A 26,097-nucleotide genomic window follows, 5' to 3' on the forward strand; every position below is an offset into this window, starting at 1 on the left:
TCTACACATGGAATGATCTTCAAGAAGATCTAAAAGTAGAAACCCCTTATATCCACTGATGAATTTAAGGGCATCATAAGGAATGTGGTGACAGAGACTTGTGCTTGTTTGTCTTGAGAGGCCACTATATTTGAACAGCTATTGTTTTACTGTGGATTTCTGTATCATATGTTGCATTTTCATGTATTTTGATTGGCTGACCTCTCTTGTAAGAGAGATTTTGTATCTCAATGGGACTTCCTGGTTAAATACGGGTTAAATAAATAAATAAAAATAAAAATTCTTGACATTTCAATCATATTGTAGGGGCTTAGAATAATATAAAGCTAAACTTCATTGGTTTTTACTGGGTGAGACCACTGAATGGTTCCCATGAAAAGTCTCAAAACACATTTCAAAAATGCATTGAGGAACTTACAAACAAGATAATGAAACTATATCATTAACCAGTGTTCCCACACCTTCTTAAACATCAAATTCAAAGACAAGTCAAGGACTTTCCAGGCCTAATTCCCTCAATTTCAAAGATCCAACACAGTACTTCAAACGCTCCTGCATGCACATGACCGTTGCACTTTCTTGATGCAGGTGGCGCAAGGAACAATGACCTAACTGCAGACAGTAGAACGTAGCCTATTTACGAACGTTCTTCTTCTTCAGTTTGTTATTGCACAAAAAATAAAAAGTCAAGCACTTTCAATGACCCATGTCTAATTATGTTGTCACCCCTGCTACTGTTGTTGCCTTGATTGAGCTCACCTGGGCCTTGAAGGCTATAAAAGCTGTCTCATGTGTCACTTGATCTCTCCCCTCCTGCAGCAGACGTCCACCCTACATCATTGCTTTTTGGTCTGCACCTTCAACACCTCCACAGCACACCTGACACACATCCATGGATGGCTTTCATTACTGACTTTGCTGACCGACACATTCCATTGGTTATATAAGTTAATCTTAGTTATGCTTGTTTTAACTAAATCTTTAGTGTGGACTCCCTACTTGTCACATTCACTGAGCCAGTTTGTGACAATGTCTATTTTCAGAAACTTTCAAGGATTTCAAGGACCCGTGGGAACCATGAGTGCTACAGCTTTCAGCATTCCTACTCAATTTGCATTTCAAACTTTCCTTCTTTTCCAGATTCAAATTCAGAATTTTATATTCTATAAAATAGAGTAAGGGAAATAGTCTGGAAACACAAATACTTTTTATACTATAATTAAAATCCATACTTCTCAATACTGTGTAGGAACCCTGAGCTTTGACTGTTTGTCCGTGTTATTTAGTACCTGTCTGTGATTCTGTCCCGGTTCACCGTGACCCAGAGGCCTGTTAAAAAGAAAATATATTGAATGTTAAAAAATAAACAACAGCCAGATTTAATTTCATTTATACATTCATCTGAATTTAAACACCAGTCACTGCAATTCATTTAAACAACTTTTATTTATTAAGTTTTTACAAATAAAGTAACAAATTTCATTGTATTGTAGCGCAAAGCGCAAAGTTTTTTTTTAATATGAAGCTTGAACACTCTATACTTAGTGCAAAACATACCGTTAAAGGCTGCCGATGACTCCCTACATGTATTTTTTTTGTTTCTTTTCCTTTCATTCATTCATCCATGTTTTTTTTTTATCCAACCTTTGTACAATGTCAAACACGATACAGAAAAATGAAACCACTGAATTAAGTTAGGTGCCGCTAGAGACATTACAACTGCTGATAAAAAACAAGTGAGAAATAAAAAATAAAACATGAGAGCATCAGAGAAAAACCAGAAACATGATCGTAATGAGAGAAAGGTTTCCAGTAACAGCTGGAGAGAACTGTTGCTGTGAGACTCGACATCATTCCACAGGAGCAAGCTACATGAAACAGCAAGGAGATGCACTGAGTCAATCTGTGTGTGTGTGTGTGTGTGTGTGTGTGTGTGTGTGTGTGTGTGTGTGTGTGAATGTGTTGGTGCACTGAAAGGCAATTTTTACACGTGGGCACTTCTACAGTAAAAAGCGTAAAGGTTAGCGAGTCCTGATCAGGCTGAAAACTGAATCTAATGCGAGTGAGTCCAAAACAACTATTGCTACACTATGTGTGTGTCACCCGAAAAAAAACAAAGAATCCTACTTTCCCACTTTAACTTCAGGAAACTTCACAATAAGAGTGTCCGCACTGGATAACTCTGGAGCCTTTCACAGTAAGAGTCCTCCACCACAACTCTAAAAGAACTTCACGATAATTGCAACCAGTCCTCCAGCGGGGGGGGGGGTAACGGTCAAACCCAACTGTAACCTCAGAGCTTGATAGCACACTGTAACTTTAAATAATATTGCATTGTAGCCGCTGCACAGTAGGCATTCCTTTTGTAGTAATTGCGAGACACTGCAAAACAAACTGCTACTGTGGAAATCATTTGACGCTCGAGCAGTTGCAAAGTGAAAATCCAGGATGTAACCTGGCAACCAAAACAGCTCCAGTGAGTAAAAGCAGTAAAAATACACTGAATTTATTTACCTCTGATGTTTCCACTCCACTGACTACAAGTCAAATGGCACTGAGTCGGTGACATCATTAAAGGTTTGACTTCTTCTAACAGATCAGAACTAAAAAGCAAAGTGGCTCAACGATTATTCACAGCTTAAACCAAACTTGCCTAGTAGTAAAAATGTTGCATTATTATTCATGAGAAATGGAAGAAAAATCTCACAATAAAACAAGCGAAAGCGATGTGTTTTGTTTGTACAAACTCTACAAAGTAACCGTTTCATCCAGAACACCCAAAAAACAACTACAAAAAAAGCAGTTTTAATTGAATGTCAAAGTTTGTACCAGATATGTTTCATTTGCACGGACAAATGAAAAGAGAAAAAAGAGGACAGGGTGTCAAAGGCCTTGAATCGAAAACCGCCATCTTCACTATCACTTCCATCACTACCAGTACAATCACCGTAACCACCACTGTGCTCATTCTACCCACCACCACCACCACCCCCAGCACTGTGATGCCCTGATGTATACATCTACTCTAATGCTTACAGTTCTGGTTTGCATGGTGCAGCTTCAGAAACGTACAGTGACAACAGGAGCGGGTGATATTCATACCTTTTTGCAGACTTTTTTTGCCCGGTAGCAGCAATTCTCAGATGAGGAATCTGTTAAAAAGACAGCACAGTGCTGCTGGCCTCGTAAATGCTTTTTGGTTCTAAAAAAGTAAGGAAGCCAACAGTTGGATAACGATGGGTTACACTACGGGAGCAAGATGGCCTTGAAACATATTTCGTCAATTAGCTTCTACTATGAGTGATGGGTTTCTACGTGAAAACACAATTTCATACAAAAGTTTGGACAGTTAGTATAGTTATTATTTTACATCTTTGATTCTCTGCTCTGCTCTCAGTGACGACACTTACATGCACACTAATATTCCACTTTTATTCAGATTATGACAGTTTTCTGAATTTGATTCGGTTCATGTAAAAAGCATATTCTGTTTGGATATTCCGAATAATTAAGACATGGGATACGCCGCTATTATTTGGGTTTTAGGAGCATTCTTTGGGCCTGTATACCGCGCATTTGAAACATGTTTCTCAGCTGCACTGCAGTTTGCAACACACAGCCTCTTGCCTGTTTTTGATCGGCCCTGTGTGTTGTCAAGAATACGTTTCACACAAGCCATCTCACCATCAGCTGCAAGGCTGGTGTAGCAATGCAAGCACAAAAAACAAGCCCATGTCTCTGATCGGAAGAAGAAACTTTTAAACATTATGAAAGACTTGGGTATCAACAGACTTTTTGGATGTTCGCGAATACGCCAACCTTTTCAAGAATGCAGTTGAAGGAATGAAAAAGGGAGGCTGTGTTTGGGAAACTCTGAAGTAAATCCTATTTTGATGCAGCTAGAGCCGTTTCACTTTTCCAGTTTTAGATGAGATAAATGACATGTGAGAGCACATTAATGTGAGTATGCACGGCTTTTTCAATCGACATGAAAACAGCTTAATAGAAATACTGCCTTTTTCAGAATAAGGGCAAAAAACTGAATATTTGGTGCATGTAAATGCTGTGATTGTTTGATACAGGCGGAGCTCAGTTGGACAGTTGGTGGCTTGTTTGGTTACAGTCAAATCTGATTGTTCATTTATCGTTTAATAATCCAGACGCCACAACATCATCATGAGGCACTCGCACTATTTTACAAGCCAACTGGACCTTTAGAGCAGAGCAGCACTGCCATTCCTGTTAAACCCACTTCAACTGATAGAAGGGCAAAACACCACAACCTCTACCATCACTACCAGTCCTTTGATTTCAGCTGATTTTACATGCAGGTCAAAAAAAGGATTAGATTGATGTTTTGGTAACGAAAATCTATGCTACATTAGAAATACATCAACATTAAAAGAAAGTAACTTTAGTTCACTGTACCAATGCGTCCTCTGCTGACTCTTTGCTGCACCAGGGCCCAGTGCCTCTTAAATACAGAGTGGTCCAAGCTTCAAATACAATCAACTCCCTCCTTAAAACTGAAGAAAAGAATATTCCGGCCCCTTCCCCTCAAATATCTACATTTAAAACCCTGAAAAAATGGCACTGATAAACTCTCCTGTTCTCCCCAAATTTCATCACATTGGTGGTGTAACACAGCCAGACCTCATGTGGAGGTAAAGCCTCATTTCACAGAAACAACACTGACTTCAAATGGTGGCCTTTGTCGGTTGTAAATGGTCAGTCTCATTGGTTTAAATGGCAGCAGAGTTGAGGCCAATTCGTCTTTCTATCAATTCAGAGAGCTAAGTGATATGGTCAAAGAGTGACTTCAGCGTTTTTCAACCTGGACCATATTTCCCAGTATTTTTGTGTCTAAGTGACTAATGGGAACAACAATTTGTTGAAACTGGTGCAGTGCTGAGTGATAGCATCGCAGCGAGCAGCAGCAAAACAGGCTGCTATGTAACCACTAGGGGCATTTGTGCTCCGTCAATTTACGTTCACTAAAGGTGCTTGTTTTGTCACTGACAGGCTCAGATTGTTGTGTCTGACATGGTTTTGTGGAACCAGAAACAGGCCTGAAATCACAACCACCAAACCCACCAGACTCCATTTAAAAAACAGTTATTTATCATCATAAAACACACTTCATTCAAAGTTGACAGAAAAAAATATAACTCACAAAAGCCATCCTGGTTCGTCATCCCACTGTTCCAACAATCACTAACTCTGGTTTGATCGAAGTAAACCCTTAATTCACCCAAATTAATTGTGAAAATATGCTGACTCTATACACGCTAAAATGAATGCCTATTTAAATGGAGTCTGGTGGAATTGGTGATGGCAATTTCAGGGCTGATTCTAGTTTAAAGAAAATCGATCTTACTCTTAAACAAAAAGATCTTTCTCTGGAGGGATCCTTTCCATAATGTTGTCAGAATCTAACGATAACAATCGGAGCCTGTCAGTGGCAAAAACAAACACCTTTAATGTTCCCATGAGTCCCTTGGACACAAAAACATAGGAAAAAAGGGTCCAGGTTGAAAAATACCAACGTCACCCTTCAATAGAAATGGTTTTCATTTATCTATTTTAAATCCAACATGGAGAAACATTCTTTCTTTACGGGGAAAACACACTCTTAGTTGAAATCAAACAGAATCAACCACAAACCAGCTACAGCGCACACAGTGGCAGCTAACAACAGCCATAATTACTGCATCTCCACCAATCTACTGCACACCTGCTCAACTAACACCAGGTCGTCCAATTATAACCACCAACTTCAAAGTGACACCCCTCAAAACTCCACCCACATGCTGTCACGCATAATGACTTTAACCAAAGTCCTCAACCACCGATGAAACAAGCAACAGGAAGGATGCAAGGCACTATAACTACCTCCAGTGTTCACCGGAGGCTCTAGAGGGGGATCAGGGGAAGCAAAAGAAAGCAAAAATAAAAGAGACTTTTTTTTTTTCAAGTACATTAAAATGGACACCATTGGTTTATACATTCACATTCATCTAACAAAACCAGGGGAGAAAGGGAAGAGGAGGGCTATTTAAAGTGTCTGATATATAAGTACTGTATTAAGAAAAAAAAATAGCTAGCATTACTTTATTATCTAAATATCAACTATCCTGCCGTTCACTCCGATTTGTCTTTATAATCGGGCCTGGAGGTCAGTTTCGACTTTCAGTTCAATCAGTTAAAAAAAAAAGGAACTGCGGTTGATTAGTTGTCTGTAAGGCATTTGTTTAAAATCGTGTCCTCTGTATCTGGATGTGAGGACCATTATTGAAGAGAGGTGTTCTCAATTTTCACATTTTGATGAGAATCCATTTGCTGAGAGCAGTGAATTGAAAGTGAAAGGACCCCGACCCGTTCTCTGTATGCTTCTGTTTTTTTCTTGTTTTAAATTTGTGACATTTCACCCTACAACTAATGTTGTCCAAAAACATTTGCTAATAATAAACAACAATAATCACAGTGTTTCCACATCGTACACCGATGTGCGCGTATAACAGGTCCATCGACAGAACACGTTTTTGTTTTTGTTTCTTTTTAAATAGAATAATAACCATTAACAACAATAATTATGACGACAATGTACACTGCAATCATTCCAACACGAATGCTGAAACCCAACCTAATGATGACACTGACAACTGAGGCATTAGTCTGTGAATCTGTCTGCTGAACGGCTGCTACGCCTCCGACAATGTGTGTGTATTTACATGACTGTGTGTGTGTATGCAGGTGTGTGTATTCATATGAATGTCTCATGCATTGTGTGTATGTGTGTGTGTGTGAGCAAAAACAAACTCGACAAAACGAAACCAAAACAAAAAACACAAAATGGAATCATCATGGCTGACATTCTAAAAAATGAACACAAACTGTACAGGGACAGATATTATTCTGATAACAAGGCCACTTTTTTCACGCTGAGTTCTCTCATGTTTGGGCTTTTTTTTTTTTTTTATCTCTAAAAGGTTTCTGCTGTTATTGCTTCAAATGGCAACAGAGAGGCGGAGAGAGGGATGGAGGAAAAGGTGGAGTCGTGATGGTGAAGAGGCGTTTGGTGTACAGAGGCATCTGTCCTGCCCTTTCAGTACTCGGGCGATGGCGCACGCGGCCAGTGTGTTCCTAAAGTAAGCAGTGGAGCGGGAAAACAGATGAGGTGTTTGACTGTTATCTAACACAAACACTCTCTCGCTGCTCTCGCTCTTCATCCACTTTCTTCCCTCCATCTCTCTCCGTCTGTTTGAATGCTTTGTCAGAACGAGGGAGGAACAAGACACGGAAGGTAATGGAGGAGGAGCTGTCACGATTTCTCTCAGGCTGACGAGTCCTAACCCCACCAAGTGCTAATACTTTACTCTTGAACCGGGCTCGAGGTCGGCTCGGCTCCGGGCGCTCAAATTCTCAATGTGCATTTGATTTGTTCTTTTTTTTTTGTGCTTTGAATGGTTGAGGAAACATTTCCTAATTCTGAATACTGAAGATAAAACACTTCCTGAACTTAGGATTCTGCTCCAAGCATCTGTCCATTCAGCTCTCACCTGATATCAAAGCTTTAACCTGCTGCTATCTGCGTCCTTCCTTTGGATCATACATTTAAAGGGCCAGTGTGTAGGATTTAGAGGGATATATTGGCTCCTTTGAATGAGCGGTTTATATCTACATCGTCATCCACGGAGTCCGCCATGTTTCAACAGCAGCCATGAACGGACAAACTAAACACGAGATCTAGATCGGGCCATAAGTTATTTTGCGTTGGCCATCATAGTTACCACCCAAAAACCTCAGATAAACACTGATTTTTAATGTCAAACTGCTTCATTCTGCATTTCTACTGGTTAAAAATCATTTGGTCTGTTTGTTTTGGAAATGAAGAGACCTCTGTGGATGATTCAGCTCCCTGAAAAAACCTACACAATAAACACTGACGAAATCCTAACTGGGAGTTCATGCTTGGCACATTGGAGAAGTTTCAGCTGGTTGCAATCTGCAATCCTAACCACTAGATGGCATAAATCCTACACACTGCTCCTTTAAGGGACGCAAACTGCTAGCAGAAATACTGCCACTGCTTGATTTCAGAGAGGAGGACCTTAATGTAATGGCCAGCCACGCTCCTCTCTGCATCCACCAGCTACCTCTTTATAGAAGGCCAAATGTCTTTCTTGTATTACATTTGGAAAAACTGCATTGGTGCATGCCTTAATCTGAGAGCTGAAGTGTTTTAACAGAAACTATTAAGAGCTGCTGTGCGGACACAAAGGTGTTAAAGCTGGCCAACACATCCATCCCCCTCATCCTGATGTACCGTCTCCCCTCCGTTGTCTCACAAGGGTAATCGTGTGACCTGCCTTGTACAGACTTGTTCACTCAATTTAGAGCATGAAATGGAACAAGTGCGACTGAGCCGTAAGTGCGCATACACAATACCTCACACACAAACAGTTACTAACACCTGTCCCGCACCCTGTCAAAACCTCTTTGGCCTTATAACATTGCACTCATGAGTCTCTTCCTGTATCCTTGAGCATTTGGCTGGCTGTCACAAGCCCACAGTCTAAACACGGCAGAGAGGGAGATTGTGTGGCTGCACTTGTGTCTGTGACGGCTTCTCACACACACGGATGGATGCAAAGGCGAGATGCGTCGCACAAACTGCGGAGATGTGGCCACATAGCATTCCTGACTTTGTCGCTCCTCCTTTTCTTTTCTCCTCTTGAACAGGGCAGCTTCTGTAATTTCAAACTCCTCGCCCTCCAGTTCTTCCAACCTCTCCAGCCGATCGAGCTCGTAACACTCTGTTGTTCCTCACCATTCCAGTCCAGTCCAGCCGGGCCGTGATTCCAACCAGCCCTCACCCCCAGCCCTACGTGGTCCTCAGGTTGGGTCCTCCTGGGTTGCTGACCGACTTCTGGAGAGAGTTGGTCAGATGGAAAGCCTGGAGCGGCCCCTGCCCGGGAATCTGGCCCTGTCCACCAACCGTGGTGGGGTAGGGGCCCAGGGGCTGGGAGGTGCTGACCAGTAGAGGCCCAGGCTGTGCTGGGGCCTGGTGTGGGGTCGTCAGGCTGTGAGCTGGACCGGACCATTGTGCGCTGTAGGCGGCAGTTGGGGTGTAGGGGATGAACTGAGGAGGTTGGGATTGAGGTGGAGTGGAGGTGGCAGGGGTGTGGCACAGGGAGCCCTTGCGGGCGGCCAGAGAGGTAGCGGTGGTGGAGTTTGTAGGGAGGTGGGCTGAACCTCCAATGCTGCTGGGACACAGCTGGCTGGGAGCCGAGTACTTCCTGCTCAGACTGGCTGACTGGATCACCTGGAGACGTGGATATTAAACATGAAGAAAGACAAACGTTTATTCATGGTAACACTTAGACTTGTTATTTTAGCACAGGCTTATTTGTTAATAACCTTTCTGTCAAAATCAATTTCTACATTTCATGTGGTAGATACTTGTGTGTCCCTTAAAGGAACACTTCACCCTCTAAATGATCATTTGTATATCAATTACTCACCCTGTGTTACATTTTCTTGCATGTTTCTACAGCAAATGAAGCATCCAAAAACAGAGCCAGGTCTTAATGAAGTAAAGTGACAGTGGTTCGCATTTAACAACAGCAAAGCTATGTCCAAACATTTGTTTTCGGACTGTCACACAACCTTCAAAGCCTCCACTGACAAAAACAGTAATTTTATCTCCCTGAACATGGGAGCTGCTGGTCTACAGGGTTACGCCTCGTTTCCACTTGCCTGTTAGCTAGTTAGCAGCCTGTTAGCAAAGCTAGCACACTGTCATACGGTCTCTCTGAAATCCACTGCAAAAGTACAATTTTTTTAACGTAATCGAGGCAAATTCCAGAATGAAATATTACAAAGGGGAAGCGTTTCAAAGGCACTTTGGATATCACAGAGATTCCCATAGGAATGTATGGACCTCTGGTTGCCTCATCTCCGTACACATGGAGTGGAAATGAGGCGTCAGTTCGGATTCACCACACTCACACCATAACACCAACTAAATAACTGATCAACATAGTGGTAGACCAGCAACTCCTGTGTTCAGCAAGGTAAAATTACTGTTTTTGTCAGTGGAGTCTCGCTTGGAAGAGAACAGGGTTCTTGGGTTTTGGCAAAAATGCATGTGTTGGGAAATACTGAGCAAACAACTAGATAAAAGAGACTTGGATTAAACTGAACGAGTTGTGTGAGAGTTTGCAAACAGATGTTTTGACATAGTTTTGCTGTTGTTAAATGCAAACCCCTATGGCTTCATTTCAACAAGATTTTTTAAAATGTTTTGATTCTTTCTTCACTGTGCAAGTCTGTGAGAAAAATTAAGTTTTCTTCAAGAACTCAATGTAAGATGGCGTAAGTAATTGCAATTTAAATGGTCATATGGGATGGGTAAAGTATTCATTCAAGAAGCAATTAGTAGACTGACCAAGGCATAAATACACAATTATTTTTAAAATGTAAATTATGAAAACATAAAGACGGAAAACAGATTTGATTCCTGAGAACTGTAGTCCTGTCTGTAGAAGGGCCATGTGTGCTAATTTAGCTTATTTTGAAACATGTGTCACCACAAACTAACTGTGACACATAAACCAGTGATTTTATTACAGCATACAAGCACTGGATGGATTGTGGGTCTCTTTGCATATAATGCAAGCTATGTATGGTCTGTCTACTGTACATGACATGAAGCTGGAGGTGACAAGATAGGTAGGGGCACAAAAGCTAATTTTTGCATTTTTGCCTTTGGGTCCCCCTAACAGGTTAATCCATGATGTCATGCGGTGTATTTTTAACTAACCTCGTAGCTGTGCCCCTGTCCTGGGGCCTGCTGCAGCTGTTTGGCACTCCTCTTACCCTGGAAAAAAAGAAATAGCTCAGTTTACTCCCATGCACATTACTTCATAAAACACAAAAATTGAGACTTTATTTTAATCTTCCTCATGAGGTCTTATTCAAGTATCGCCAACTCTATCACTTTGTAGAATCTCTGTTGAGAAAGAATACGATCTGTCTAAAACTGTCAGAGCTGGAAAATACCATGGTCTCGGCCTAATTTCTCAAGAGAATAATCTCAGAGATTTATACTCTGCTGCAGTATTGTGATCCCTCAGTGTCTGACCCTCTGAAGCCACTGTGGGAACGTGATCTGGGGGTTACACTTAGCCCCACAGAGTGGTCTAAGATTTGCAGGAGAATCTTTCCGAAATTAATCTTTCCGAAATGTCTAAAATCCTGAATTTTTTCTTAGCTGACCTATTATACACAAACCAAACAGGGCAGGCCTGAACGGACCCTTATTCTCTTACTTCTGGCTAAAAAGTGTATCCAACTTTGGTGGTCTGCCCCACAGGTCCCTACGCTCAGCATGTGGATGAGACAGATATCAGCTCTTGTCCCTTTGGAGAAACTGACCTTGGTATGATCTTAAGATCTCAATCATAAATTGGACAAATTCTGGAAACTTTGGAACCATCAAATTAAACTGAAATTTTCTACAAAACATCTGAAGACTAAATTATATTCCATCTTATATCTTACGGATGGTTGGTCACTGTAAACACACAAAGTGCCAAATGGAAACAGGACCTGATGGAGGATTAGAAAACACATCATCAGCCAAATGCCAGAAGGTTTTGGCTGAAGTTTGTTTACTCTCACACCCACTTTGGCTTTTAACAAACTGCCATTTAGAGTTTAGCCTCTTTCCTCTATCTGTCTTCTGGTCCGTAAAATAAGTACAGAAACTGTTGAGTCATTGCTGAAGGAGACGAGTGCTACAGCGAGACGAGTCATAAAACAGCATAAACCTGTGAGAGGTTCATGGCATCTCTGGCCCAGTTGTCCACCAGTTTATGGAGGTCGTCGGTGAAGGTTCCTTTCCTCTGGTGGGGGGCTGACATGTTGGGGGGCAGACACTGGGAACCCCCCTGGCTCTGACCCAAACCGCCTGAACCGCTCACTGCATTGGTGCTATTAGTCCCTGTGGAGGGAGGCAGAGAGAGGAGGAGAGCAGAGGATGTGAGATACTGTTCAAACCAGAAGACGATCTTTGATGTTACAGGAATGAATGAGAATGCACTTCCTGTCTTGACCATGAAAAGGGCCGTTACATGGTGACATAGGCTGGTTGGGATAGAGTTTTAGGGTAGGTCAGCATGTCGACGAAGTCATATTATTTAGTTGTAATGATGGAAATAATGATGAAAGACAAGAACTTGAGAGAAACTATAACACTATAGCAACATTTTAAAACAGAACATGGACAAATATAAAGAAAATCTAACCTGTTTCAGAAAATATATTAAAGGGTTACTTTAGTATTTTTCAACCTGGACCCTATTCTCCCATGTTTTTGTGTCTAATGACTGGAGACAATGGTGAAACAGGATGCTATGTAACCACTCGGGACATGTTCACAATGTCAGTTTACACCCACTAATAGTACTTGTTTTTGCCACTGACAGGCTCAGATTATTATTCTAAGTGTCTGACAACATTATGGAAACGATCCTACAACCATAGAAGTTTTTGATTAAAGAGTAAGATAATTTTTGTTTAACCAGAAACAGCCCTGAAATCTCAATCGCCAAACCCACCAGACTCCATTTAAAAAAACAGTTATTTTATAACTGTAAGACACACTTCATCCAAAGTTGACAGAAAAAAAAAAAAACCTCACAAAAACTATCCTGGTTTGTCTCCCCACATTTCCAACAATCACCAACTCTGGTTTGTATGAAATAAACCCTTAATTCAATCAGTTAGATGTGGAAAAAAAGGATCTTATTTTTCAACAAAAAGGTCTATCTCTGTCGGGATCCTTTCCATATTGCTGTCAGACACTTAAAACAATAAAACAGTGGCAAAAACAAGCACTTTTAATGGCATTAGCAGCGTGTATACAGGTATCAGACAGTTCAATTTAATGCTTTTTAAGACCTGCTCTAGATAGATACATAGACAGATATACTTCATTGTCATTTAAATCCACACCATCAACAGGCCACATAAGAACAAAATTTCGGTGCATTGTCTCTGAATAAATTATGGTTAAAACTAAACCTCAGTTCCAAAAATGCCAGTGCAAATGATAAATATTAAATAAATAAATGTAAAAAATGCACATATGCATAAACTAATACAAGTTCATTGAACTCAGGCCAGACATCAGAGTTCTAGACACCCCTTAACCAAATTCAGGAGCAATTTTTGAACAAGTCATGTCATACTTATTTAAGCATATTTAAGTATTGCAGGCAAGTGGTATATATGTGGTCTTGTGCAGAGGTAGGTGACGTGTTGGAATATAGTTGTAAGAGTGAATTAAGTCAACCTACATTTTGCCAACAAGTATGAAGTAAATTGACAGTATCTTAGTTTTATTTTTTAAAGATTTGTAACATTAGAAATATGAACTTTTACAAAGAAAGGCTTCATTCATTTTCACAAAAAGACATTTAAAAATGGATAAATGAAATTAGATAAAAATGTTCACAGTAGTGAAGACTTCACTAGACTATTTAATGACTTTTAAGGCCTTATTGTTGTAACACTGAGACATTTAAGACTTTTTAAGGACCTGTAGACACCCTGATTAGACTGATGGTGCATTACTGCCCTAAGTTGATACATTGCAGCCTGTTCTCTCTCGATACTGGACCAATTTCAATAATTGTTGTCTCCATTAGTCACTCGGACACAAAACATGAGAAACTAGGGTCAAGGTTGACATATACAGAAGTTACCCTTTAAATATTGCATTCTCTAAAGAGTCCCATCGCTGTAAGTTAATGATAAACTGAGCAACCTGTAAAGCTGACATGCCCAGCAGCGTCCAGCCACAAGATGCTCCAACACAAGAGAAGCAATGCTGAGCCAGGCCTGCTGCTGATCACAGTTTCCCTGTGCACCACTTGATCTCATGTTTCAATCTACTGTCTGACCATTAGATGGCACTCAAGCTCTGTATCAGCTGGTAGTCTGCTTCTTTTGCCAACCCTGAGCATCAAACTCATCAGAGCAAATTCACTGCTGAGCAAAAAAAGCACACACACTATCTGAGCATGCAGCCGCTGCTCAAGTTAACATTAATCAAACAATGATATGATACCAGCACTGTCATCATAGCATGTTCTAGATTTCGTCACAGAATTGAACAATTGACGGTCACACTTATATCAAATCTGGATCCCCAACACTGAAGACACAGCCCTGACAATATGCATGTGTATTTTTTACAAATATATTTTTCATATATCATTCAAGCCAGTGAAAAATAACAGCAAATTAATAAGATTTTCTGTTATTTTACTGTCATAAATACTGCACAATAATCTTTAATAAATAAAAATTCCCTCACATTGTGCTTCTCTATCATCACTCCTTTACTATACCTTAAAACCAGACTACAGTTGAACTTCATTTCAGAGATGACACAAGAAAAAACATAATATGCAGAGATTACGCAGCACTGATCACAGTTGGTCTGACAGAAACCGGCATGTCATGCTAAATAAAATGGAGGAAAAATAAGAATGAGGAGACGCTGAGTCATGACTGACTGCAGCAGCATGGAATTCTGGGCAATGTAGTCCAGGCCACAAGCCATGACGAGGGAGGAGAGGAGAGGGCAGAGTGGCGAACAGCTGTTCAGGTGTATTAGTGTGTGTTTGAACACGTGTGTGTGTGTGTGTGTGTGTGTGAGCTTGTAGGTGCATGCACTGTCAGATTGAATCAGCGATTTCAGTCATTTCAACAAACTGAGGATTCTCTGATCCTTCATTATCAAAATGTCAGAACTGAAAATGTTTCTGTGAGTCATGGTTGCTGAAATAACTGAATCGAACTGATCTCAGATCTGGCAGGGGATCAGAGTTGAAATCAGCGGGAGGAAGCGTAGGAGAGCGAGTGCAAGGATGGAGGAGGGGACGGATGGAGGGAGAAGAAGACCAAAAAGAGAGATAGTTACTACAGAGCTGGTTGCAGGGGCAGACTTTTTTCACCATCTTCCCTGCGCGGCCGGAAGACAACGATCGGAGGATTGGGAGAGAGTCAGAGTTAAACCCACGCCCACAACACCCAACAACCAAACACAGTGCATCCCTGTATGATTACTGAACCTCCAGCAGTCGATAAACAACACTTTGGGGTTGAGTTGCCCAAAAACATCTTTACACTGAGATCAGCACCTGTCACACAGTGCACCATGATTAAAGTCCTAGAGGGAGATATTAAGTGTTTATGTGCAGTTTTTAAATGCATGACTTAAAGGCATGAAGTGTGTGTGGTGTGTGTTCTGCACTGTGAGAGAGGCTGACCACAGATGTCAAGTCACAAGACGGCCATCTTTATACTACTGAAGCTCATATCCAGCACTGTGATGAAAAAAAACAAGAGATCCTGAAAGTCAATGTAATGAAAAACTTTCTCCAAATAATGAGTAAGTATCTCAAAATAACGAACTTTCTGGAAATGACTTATCCAAAACATAATGAGTTAGTGTCTTAAAATGTTGAGAAACGTTCTGAAAATAGTAATTTTTATGAAAATGACTCAGTATTTAATTAAATAAGTTGGTATCTCAAATGATGAGAATCTATCTAAAAAATAATGACTTAATATCTCAAAAAAGAGAAATTTACTTAAAATAAATATTTATCTAAAAAATAATCAGTTAATTTCTTAAAATAATGAGAAACCTTCCAAAAATAGTGAGTTACTGTCTCAAAATAAGAAACTGTCTTAAAAAAAATGATTTAAAATAATGAGTTAATATCTAAAAAAAAATCCTTAAATATCTATCTTAAAATAATGAGCAAGTATCTCAAAATAATGATAAACTTAGTAGTATCTTAAAAATAATGAGAACATTTCTGAAAATAACTGTTCCCAAAATGATTAAATATTTAAAAAAATAAATTAGTATCTCAAATTATTAAGAAACTTCCTTAAAAGTATAACTTTTCCTAATTGACTCATTATTTTAAACTGAGTTAGTATCTTAAAATGATGAGAATCTTTCTGAAAATAATGAATTAATATCCCAAAAAGAGAAACTTACTTAAAATAAATATTAATCTCAAAAACAAAGAGTTAATATCCTAAAATAACGAGAAACTTTCTGAAAATAATGAGTTAATATCCCAAAAAGAGAAACTTACTTAAAATAAATATTATCTTAAAGTAATGAGTTAATATCTAAAATTAATGGAAACTTTTTGAAAATGACATATCTTTAAAACGAGGAGTTATTATCTCAAAATGAGTTAATATCTTTAAGAAATTACTTAAATATTTATCTCAAAAATAAGGAGTTAGTATCTCAGAATAATGAGAAATTTTCTCAAAAATAATGAGTTTATATGAGTAATGATACTGAAACTTCTGAGAAAGTTTATCACTATAATTTCTTATCATTTTAAGATATTAACTCATTATTTTGGAGATATTAACTGATTTAGATGTATTATTTCATTTAGACATTAACTCATGTTTTTGAGATACCAATTAAATTTTTTCAGAAAGTTTCTCATTATCTTAAGATGTTGACTCATTATCATGAGATATTAAAGCATTATTTTTTTCTCTTTTCTCATTATTTTGCCATACTAACTCATTATTTTGAGACATTTTCTCATTATTATGACTTACAGGGTTTTTTTTCTCCTTCACACTGGTTAAAATGAGCTTCCATATTATCCACACGAACAACTGAATAAAGCAACTTTTCATTTGACATGGCCAAGATAAGCAGGCAGCCTCCTGAGGAAGTGCAGACACCAACCTCAAGCACACTTTGTTGACAGATACTGTAGAGGCAACAGCCCACTTAATACTGGAATATAAATGTTTGGTAACCAAAGCTCTTCAAGATAACACTTGTGTTTACCAGTAAACTAAACGGAGTTTTTGCACACCGCTTCAGAGTCCTGTTTGTATTGTGGCTTGAAGATGTTTCTGGGTAACCAACCCCTGGTTCTGATGTGATTCTGAGTCCTCTCTACAGCTCACAGGGCTGTACCAGAACTGGGTCCACTTCAGGATTCATGTGTATCAAAGAACCTCTGACTTGCTGCACACATCTCATGATGTGGTCAGTGGAGTCTTATTTTCAAGGTCATTTAAATGAATAAATAAATTAATTTAATGCCAATGTTACATTACTTGTCTTCCTGAGCTACCTGTTTACAAACAAGAACAAGTTCTGATCCAAAAGACCCAGGTCTGTCTCTCCTTGGCTGTGCAGCGACAGGGGAACGGGTGAGGGAGAAAGAGGGTGAGAAAAGGGAGTGAGGGAAGGGAGTAAGGAACGGAGAGAAAGGGTTTGAGCTGCAGAGGGTTCAGAAGCAATCATCTTCATCAAGTACAAAACATCTCACCAACACTACATATTATGATTATAATATGTAAGAAAAACAAGTTCTTAACCATGAAACAAACAAAAACAAATACAGAAAGACTGACGCACAGTATTCGAACACAACTGTGTGACTCAACAAATGAGTCATTGCAATTAATCAAGTTTAACCAAAACAAATCATAAATCTCCTTTAAAAAATAAAACTGTATGGCAGAAATCTCAAGTCATCAGGTCTCAACTTGTCTTTCCCTGTTAGTCTGCTTGTTCTAATAGAGGTGAAGGTTAGAAATGGAAGCTCTCTGGATTTAAAATGACTGGCACACAAACAAACTATATCATCTATCTCTAACTTAGAAGCACAGGAGATGAAATGTATGGCTGTAACGCTGATTGTCATGAGGTTAAAGCTTATTTGAGTGTTAACAGATTATCAAGGAGCGTTAGTAAAATGGCTAATATCTATGTAAATCTATCGCACAATGAGGCTACATGCAAAATCCATGTGCATTTCAGTTTTCCCAGGAACCTAACCTGCATTCATGCCATCATTTCTAGTTGCTGCACTAATTCTTCTTTATCAGAACATGAGTTTGTTTGGCTGCACTGTAAACAGATACACCTGTTGCTCTTCTGTTGTATTTCTGACAAAGTTGCTGCTCAAAGACTGTCAGCTGCCCTGAGAATTTTGGGACTTTGACCCTGATCACACAGAAAGCATTTTATCAGTTGGAGGTGGCTTTATGTGATTGTTTTTGTGTTGCGACGCGCCTCACTTTCTGTGCTCTAGGTGCCTGGCACTTTCGCCCGAGTGCTCTGAACTCCTCGAGGTGAAAAAACTTCAACTCAGAGCGGAGAAGTGCCCCGCCTCATCACTTTTATCATCATCTTTTTTTCCCCATTGTCCAATCGGATGATTTGAGAGGCAGCCTTCTATAGTCGTCACAACAACAAGTTAACAGTTGGTGAACAATGGAGGAGAAATTGGTGGTAGCCCAGAGCTTTACGGCCCGATGATAGACAGCAGGTTGTCAAACTGCCCCTGAGTCATCCTAAAATATGCCTGGAAACGGACATCATTGAGGGGAAGCTCCTGGACCAACTGGTGGTGCTCCCCGTGACCCACCCTCTTTTTTAGGGTCTCATGTACCCACACAGATCTCTGTTTCCCTGTGACCAAAACTATTTGCTGACAGCCTGAGCTGAGCAAGTATTCTCTACCTGAATATTTTAGGGACTAGATACTAATTACGGTGAAAAAGAAAAGGTAGATTGATTCCACGTGAAGGTTAATATAAGGACATGATGGGGTGGTTGCCTGGTAACAATAAAAAGGTGCAGTAAGGGGTTTTTTTTTTCCACTTGTGGCATTCAATTAAAATAAAAAGGCAATGCAGTCTGCAGCCTGCAAAATGCTCTCCGTGTGGTTGGGGCCTTTACCTCTTCTTGTTAAACTGAACTCTTCGCATTATCATTAGGTGTTGCCAAATCAACCAGGACTGAAACTGTAAAGATGATAACTTTAAACCAACAGAACCTCCAACCCATACAGCTGCATAAATCATATGTTCCTCCCCTCTCATATGAACTACAGGAATGTTTCCTATATTAATTCCCTTACCCGTAGACGACAGAATAACTTGTATTTGATCGTCATCGGTTGCAGTTTTAAACACGTAGTTAGTACACCATAACTATGTGGTTGGGTTTAGAAAAAGATCATGGTGGTGATCAAAATAAATTTGTTTATTACTAAATTTAGCAGCCATCAGAGGTCCCTGCTGAACAATAAAAATTTGGGTCGCATAAGCTGCTTGTACCGTGGTCTCGATTATAAACATCGCGTACGTACAAAATGAGGCCTGAAAGAGGCATACGCCATTTCTAACGGCCAAGTTGTGATCTAGAAAAACAGACTTGATGGGAGAAACTTTGACCCATGCTTATGAACATTTTGGAGACTGATAGTAGAATCTGTTGAATACTTTTTGGCGCACGCCAGTTTTTGCTTTTGTGCAAACGTCAGTGGTGTAGTGATAGTTGATGAGGTGGGTGTACTATTAGGTAGATAGGTAGGCTACCGATGAGGAAATGGGCATACTCTCCTATACATTACAATGGCTGTTTTGCTGATAGGTGGGTATACTGTCACTGGATAGAAAACGAAATGGGTATACCCTGTATACCTGAGTATAACCTCCACTACACCACTGGCAAACCTATATTTTTAGTATGGATCCTATGCACTAATTTATAAACGACACCCCTGGTCATATTTTGGAGGACAGTCTCCTTTAAAGACATTGGTGAAACCTGAGTTTCCTGTCACTACTCTCACTGAAATATAAAAGTTTTATGTTATAAAACATCACAGTTTTTGTCTTTTGGCTGCTACGCGCCACATGGCCACTAAAAAGCTAACATGTTATAATGAATATGGCGGTGCAATTTGTTGACAGCCTTTTAAAATGTTACTTCACACAGTAAACACTTTGCTGGGTCCTTTCTCTCAATTATAATGCTATTATTTTATTTTTGACGATGCTGTTTTTCCCCACAGCCCAAAGTGCACAAGGCAGACACTGAATCCAAACTGAATGTGAATGGCTTGTTTGTCAGGGACGACTTCGTTAAAGAAAAGAAAGAAAGAGAGGGGAGAAAATACTGAGAGAAAAAGAAAGATGAAGAAGAAGGTTAAAAAAGTAAGTGAAGATGACTATGCCAAGCTCAACTATTTAAGAAAGACTATGTTTGTCTTTGTGCTACTTTGTGTGTCCTGCAGCAAGGTCTTATCTCCATTTCCCTTTCTTATCAAACGCTGTTTTCCAACATACACAATGGGAATGTTTGTAGGGTAGTTAAGTAATAAATGTTAACATAACAAGCAGCTGATTGCTAATTTTAGCTGTGCAAGGCGGCAAACCTAGCTCAAAGGCCCTGATTTAAGCCAGAAATCTAGTTTGGTCATAAAATTTGAGCACTTAGCAGTGATAAAAATCCATCAGGTGCCCAAGTATGAGCCTGGGTTAATCAGTGTTTTCTACTACTGCTTGAAAAGCTGACTTTTTTGGAGACACCGGTGTTCTGCAGGACACTGGTGATACCACAAGCAGAGAGGGTCTTCCTCCATCAAAAGAGAAAACCTTCAGGAAGACAGGACGACCGTGACTTGGCAGATACAAGAGTAAAATAAAAAAAATAAAAAAATAAATTAGAACCAAAGTAAGTACAGGAGACGGGTCAAAAGAGAAGAGCAAAGAAATAAAGCGTTACACACAAAGAGCCAAGCAGGGCGTACTCAGAAAGCGCGTCCTCCTGCCGCCAGGCTTGAAGGCCAAACGCTCCGAACCCCAGCTGAACTTTACACAGCCTGAAGAGAGGGAGGAGGGAAGGAGGAAGAGGAGGAGAGAAGAGATGAAGAACCAGAAAGGCAGAGTGCGGAGAAGAGAGATGAAGAAGATAAAGGGAGAGGAAATGAAAGGAGAGAAGAACAGGTATAGATGAGAGGGAAGGAGAGAGACGCAGGTGAAGGAGTACAAAGGAAGAATGTAACAGTCAGTTAGCCATCACACTGCTTTACACAGAAAGAGAGACAGGTAGAGAGAAGCAGAGAAGATGTGAGACGTGTCTTTCTGTGAGGGAGTGAAGACAAACAAACTGCATGCATCTGTGTGTGCAGAGTATTTCTGATGTTGTGAGGAAGCTTCATGAGGCCCGCTACAGGCCTGGGCTTCACAGTCGCGTGCCTACCTGGGGTGGGAGCACACAGGCTGGGCACAGAGAGCGCCGCCTCGCTGGTGTAGGCCGAGCACAGATTGTTGCTGGAGGGAGAGGGTTTGAGTGGCTGGAGCAGAGTGCTGCTGCCCGAATCGGCTAATCCTCCTGGGGCTAACAGAGCCAGCTGGCCGGGGTACATGGTGGGGACGCTCTGGGCGGATAAAGTGCTGCCTGGAGATAGCACAAGGCATAGGCAGAAGAGGACAGGGCAGGAACGACACACCGCAGAGACACACACACACACACACACACACACACACACACAGATAATGGACAGATAAGACACCCGTCACCACAGACATTTACAAAGACACAGCCCCACACACACGACCACACAAAGAGAGACAGACGGGGAAAGCAGTCAGAAGTGTTCAAGCTCTGAGCCTGCACCAACGCACACCCACATGCACGTGTAACCAAGCAGATCAACACACCACATATATGTGCACATGGATGCATAAACACAGAGACAGTGTTGCGTTAGGGTAAACGTTTCGGACCATCCTAGCTGTAGTGTAGGATTCAAGATGAAGGTGAATATTTTGGTGCTGTGTTACTGTTCAGAGGATTAAAGGGTCAGTTCAACCAAATTACAAAGAACACACATATTCTCACCTTCCACTGGTGGTTTCCAGCTATAGTGATATTTTCTGGTTTAATTTGCCCAGGTTTTGGTGAGTTGAATGGAATTTGTGTTGCTTACAACATTAAATATGAAATTTTAACAAGATTAATTCTCAATTTATAAGTCAACTGTGCACCCGTGTGTTCTGTGTGGGCTGGTACAGGCACCTCTAATGGACGCTAGGGATATAGTACTGCGGCAGATGTAATTTCACACAGGTGTGTTGGCTTTGATGTCCAATCAAACTTTTGGACTTCTGTGGTACCTTGTTGCGTAGTCACACTTTTCAGGAGGTACACAACACGTGTCTGCGACTCTCTGCAAACCACTTTTGCAGAAGATGTGCACAAGCTTTTTCACACAAGTACAAACTACGCATAAAAGTCTGAAGCCATGCTAGCAGCTATATTATACTGTACTTTCTGCAGGTACAGAGTTGCTTGAGCTAAATGCTAACATACTAACGTACTCACAATGCTAACCTGCTGATGTTTAGTTAGTAGTCTTTACCATATTTACCATGTAAGTCTGGCATGTTAGCATGCTAACATTTGCTAATTAGCACCAAGAACAAAGGAGGTTGGTGTGATTAGTTTTGCAGGTTTTTTGGTCACAAATCAAAGTCTTGGATAAATTAAATTTTGACCTGAAGATGGCGCTAGTTAAAAAGTGTTGATTCATATATTGTCTCTGAGAAAACATGTTGCTGTTGCACAGTGTTGTAGCCAAGACCATCTAATCTGAAACCGAGTCACGACCAAAAGCGGAGTGTATCAAGACTGAGACAAGACCATAACTTTGAGGGGCTGAGATCGAGTCAAGACAAGGCCAGTGCGAGTCCCACACTGAACTTTATGTGTGTGAATTTTCCATTGTTTTCTGAGATACAACGTTCTTGAAATAAAATCCTGAGTCGTCGTTGTCCAATAAAGAGACAAGATCGAATAAAGATGAGGGGCTGAGAGTTTCAAAAAGTGGACCTGTCTTGAGTGCTACAAGATTGCTGTTGTATTTCTTTAAATACCAATATTTAGCACTGTGAGCAACATAAACCAAACGTTATCACCACCACTGTGTTGGGGTGGAGGCAGAAATCTTAGAGATGATATCTCAAATCCTGGACAAATAAAACCAACCACTATTTGGCTAGTTACCACCAGAAACCAGTAAGAAATCCTGTTTCTTTGGACTTTGGGTGAACCAATTCTTCTTGATCTGAATGTTTAGACAAGAGCCTACCTGGCTGTAATGGACTCTTGCTGCTGTGTGTGGAGCTGGTTCTGGACGATTTGGAGGATTTGCTTTTGGTAGGCCGTCGCCTCCTGCCAGTCAAGCCTATCACTGGAGGGAGCACTGCAGGTGGAGGAACCTACACCAAGACCAAAGAAACAATGGTTGCTTGCTACGTATTTTTGAAGATGCGGTTTGTAGTATGTGTACGGATGTGGACGAGGTGAGTTACCTTTCCGAGCCTGGTGAAGAGACGGTCTATTTCCTCCTTCTGGCGGGAGTGCAGGGCCTGGATCTCCCGCATGTGCCTGGTGGTACAAAGAGGGAATGAAAAATATGAGGAATAAAATATTGACAGGCTAAAGAGAGAAAGAGATAATGAGGGTAAAGAAGCGAGGGAAGAGGAGGAGGAGGGCCAAGTGTTCTTGGAAGCGCTTAACATCCTTTTTCAAGAAAAGAGGAAGAAGCAAGAGAGAGAAGTAATGAAGGAAAGTGGGTGGTTAACCTCATTCTTGATGGCAAGGAAAGAGGAAGAGGAGAAAAGAGAAGCAGAGCGCAGCCTGCTATTTTTGGGGGCACAGAAGAAGAAGACAGCAAAATAAACCTAATGAAGACGGGGTGAAAGAGGAGAGTGTTGATAGGACAACAAATGTGTCTTTCTCTGAGGGATAATTTACTTTTCTCTGAGGTGGCTGACTTCCCGTTTGAAGTCCTCATCCTCAAATTCAGAGTCGTTGTCACTGCTGATGTAGGAGTTATTAAAGGAGTTGTTGTTTAGACTCGGCAGCGAGGCTTTATGAGTCGAGTCTGGACTCAAAATCTGCACAGGATTACTGGGTCCATTAGCAGCCTGGGCAGTGGCGGGTGGAGGGGTCTGCTTGGGCTCAAGGCTCTGCTCCTGGGCACGGCTCACTGAGAATCTACCGACACGGGCCTCTGTGTTGGTGGTGACCTGAAATAACAGTAGATGAAACAATGAACGACTAGAACTTTAGACAAACAAAGGTGTGAAGGACCGGTTGTTTTTCAGTTCATACATGTGGCAAAGAAACCCCTCGTCAAAAACAGGAAATACCTGGAAGCGCCCGATGGTCGTGGTGGGCTTAGGAGAGGGGCAGGGCGAGATGAGAGGGGAGGGTTGGTGGGGCACTCCCAGAGTACGTTGCGGGAGTCCATCCACAACATCTCCTCCTTTTCCTCCTCCCCCTTTCAGAGGAGACGAGGAGTCCTTGTGCAGTGTGTTCTCTGGGCTGGAGAGAGTGGAGGAGGATGAGGAGGAAGAAGATGAGGAGGAGGAGGAGGTGGTGGAGGAAGATTCAGTGCAAGCCGGGCGTTGGGCAGGAGGTGTTTCAGCAGCCAATGACACCTAATCAGTGAGAGGGGTGAGGGAATAGGGATGATGTCACAGAAAAGAAGAAACAGGCACACAGTCTTACTTAGCTGCTGATCATTTTGAATATACAGAGAAAAACTGAAATTTCAGGAGTGATCACAACCTGGAATATTTGATTTTTTCAGGTCTAGATGCACCAATTTATCAGCCACTAATCAGCATCAGCTGATATTCACCTTGTTTACTGCCACCGGCCTATCGGAAAATAAGATGACATTCACTGACGGCAGCTGCCGATGTTTTTTCGTTGTGTCGCATCAATTTTGCGCGGGCCAAAAAGCATGGCTTGATGGCTAACGTCATTCCAGGGATACCAGAAAATGTGTTTGGGATGAAGAGACATATTTCCCAGGATGGCGTCAAAACAAAAGGACGCAGTAAACTCACTGTCAACGTACTAGTGTTAGCTGTTAGCAGCTGGTGACCGCACCTAACTGCTGACCGAGGTTGCACTGAGTTACATTATGATGCGTTCGAGCTCTATTCAGTAAAAATGAGTCTTGGGCAAAGGTAAATCATAATGTTATCTTGATGTATTCAAATGTAATCTTGTAAAAATTTGTTTTTGGTAAGAAACTTGAATAAATACAGTTGTTTAAAGGAGAAATTTGTTGATTTTTTGTTTTACAGCAACAATAAATAGATATTAGAGAGGGAATTCCGCTGTCACGGAATTACTGCATATCTATTAAAAACGCTTTTGAAACAGATATTTAAGAAATGTTTTTCATGCAAAGAAAGATATCATAAAGTTTGTTTCAAAAATGTGTATGATTGAATTTGTTCTCATTCAAATGTAGTGTAATCAAGAGCTTAGTGACTCAAAAAAAGTCCAGTTATTTTTTCATAATGTAGACTTCTTTGTTTTCCTGACACAAAAGAGGGAATAGATAGCAACAAAAACAAAACAAACAATAACAAATAACCATCGGTATTGGCCATTGCCAAAATCGTTATTTTAAACATTGGTATTGGCCCAGAATTTCACAATTTGTGCAGCCTGTATTTATGATGTCACCCTTAGATCGATAGAAAAGGAAATGCATGTATGATCTGTAGTAGGGCTCCGACTAATATTTTCCTTGTCAATTACTTAGCTTTATATTTAGCTTTTTACTTGGCATTATTTTCTTGAGTAATCACTTTGTCGATAATATGTCGGAAAATACTGAAACATCCCTCATGTAATTTGCCAAAAGAGTCCAAAGTGACATCTTTAAATAGTAGTTTTATCTGACCAACAGTCTAAAATATCCAAAGCTGTTTAGTTTATTATCATGTATGACAAAGAAAAGCATCAAATTCACACATTTAAGAAGCATGAAACCAGGTGTTTGGCCTATAAAATTACTAAAACAATTATTCAGTTTCAGTTTTCTGTTGATCTACCAAGTGATTATTCGACTAATTTTAGCAGCTCTAGTCTTTAGTGTGAGGGAAATCTTACTTGAAATCTTCCCAGTTTAATTCCACCTGCAGGATGAGGAGGAGCAGTTGCTTCCTCCAGAGAGAAAGGAACTGAAAGACAGATGTTACATGTATTAAACAGACACATAAAACACAGATATAGAGACAGATAGATTAACAGATTAATAATATACATACTTGGTTGTCCCACTGAAGGTATGCTACCGTGAGAGGCCTGAAGTTCAGCATGAAGAGAAAAGGAAGTGGGTGAGAACTGAGCAG

At 40.6% G+C, this 26,097-nt stretch overlaps 1 protein-coding gene across 1 annotated transcript in view; it reads right to left on the reverse strand.

Moving 5' to 3' along the window:
- Positions 1 to 1,427: 1,427 nt before the first annotated feature.
- wnk1b (WNK lysine deficient protein kinase 1b) overlaps positions 1,428 to 26,097 on the reverse strand; it is a 147,419-nt gene continuing 122,749 nt past the window's right edge. The window contains exons 27-38 of the mRNA XM_049566672.1: positions 26,014 to 26,050; positions 25,856 to 25,926; positions 24,091 to 24,381; positions 23,693 to 23,967; positions 23,248 to 23,323; positions 23,025 to 23,154; positions 21,134 to 21,331; positions 20,661 to 20,753; positions 14,996 to 15,037; positions 11,835 to 12,007; positions 10,826 to 10,882; positions 1,428 to 9,325 (exon numbers count right to left, since the gene is read on the reverse strand). Coding sequence (XP_049422629.1) covers positions 8,885 to 9,325; positions 10,826 to 10,882; positions 11,835 to 12,007; positions 14,996 to 15,037; positions 20,661 to 20,753; positions 21,134 to 21,331; positions 23,025 to 23,154; positions 23,248 to 23,323; positions 23,693 to 23,967; positions 24,091 to 24,381; positions 25,856 to 25,926; positions 26,014 to 26,050 — 1,884 coding nt within the window. The 3' untranslated portion in view covers positions 1,428 to 8,884. The remainder of the gene's footprint in view (positions 9,326 to 10,825; positions 10,883 to 11,834; positions 12,008 to 14,995; positions 15,038 to 20,660; positions 20,754 to 21,133; positions 21,332 to 23,024; positions 23,155 to 23,247; positions 23,324 to 23,692; positions 23,968 to 24,090; positions 24,382 to 25,855; positions 25,927 to 26,013; positions 26,051 to 26,097) is intronic.

Source organism: Epinephelus fuscoguttatus, linkage group LG22, assembly GCF_011397635.1.
Source record: "Epinephelus fuscoguttatus linkage group LG22, E.fuscoguttatus.final_Chr_v1".
NCBI classification, from domain to species: Eukaryota; Metazoa; Chordata; class Actinopteri; order Perciformes; family Serranidae; genus Epinephelus; species Epinephelus fuscoguttatus.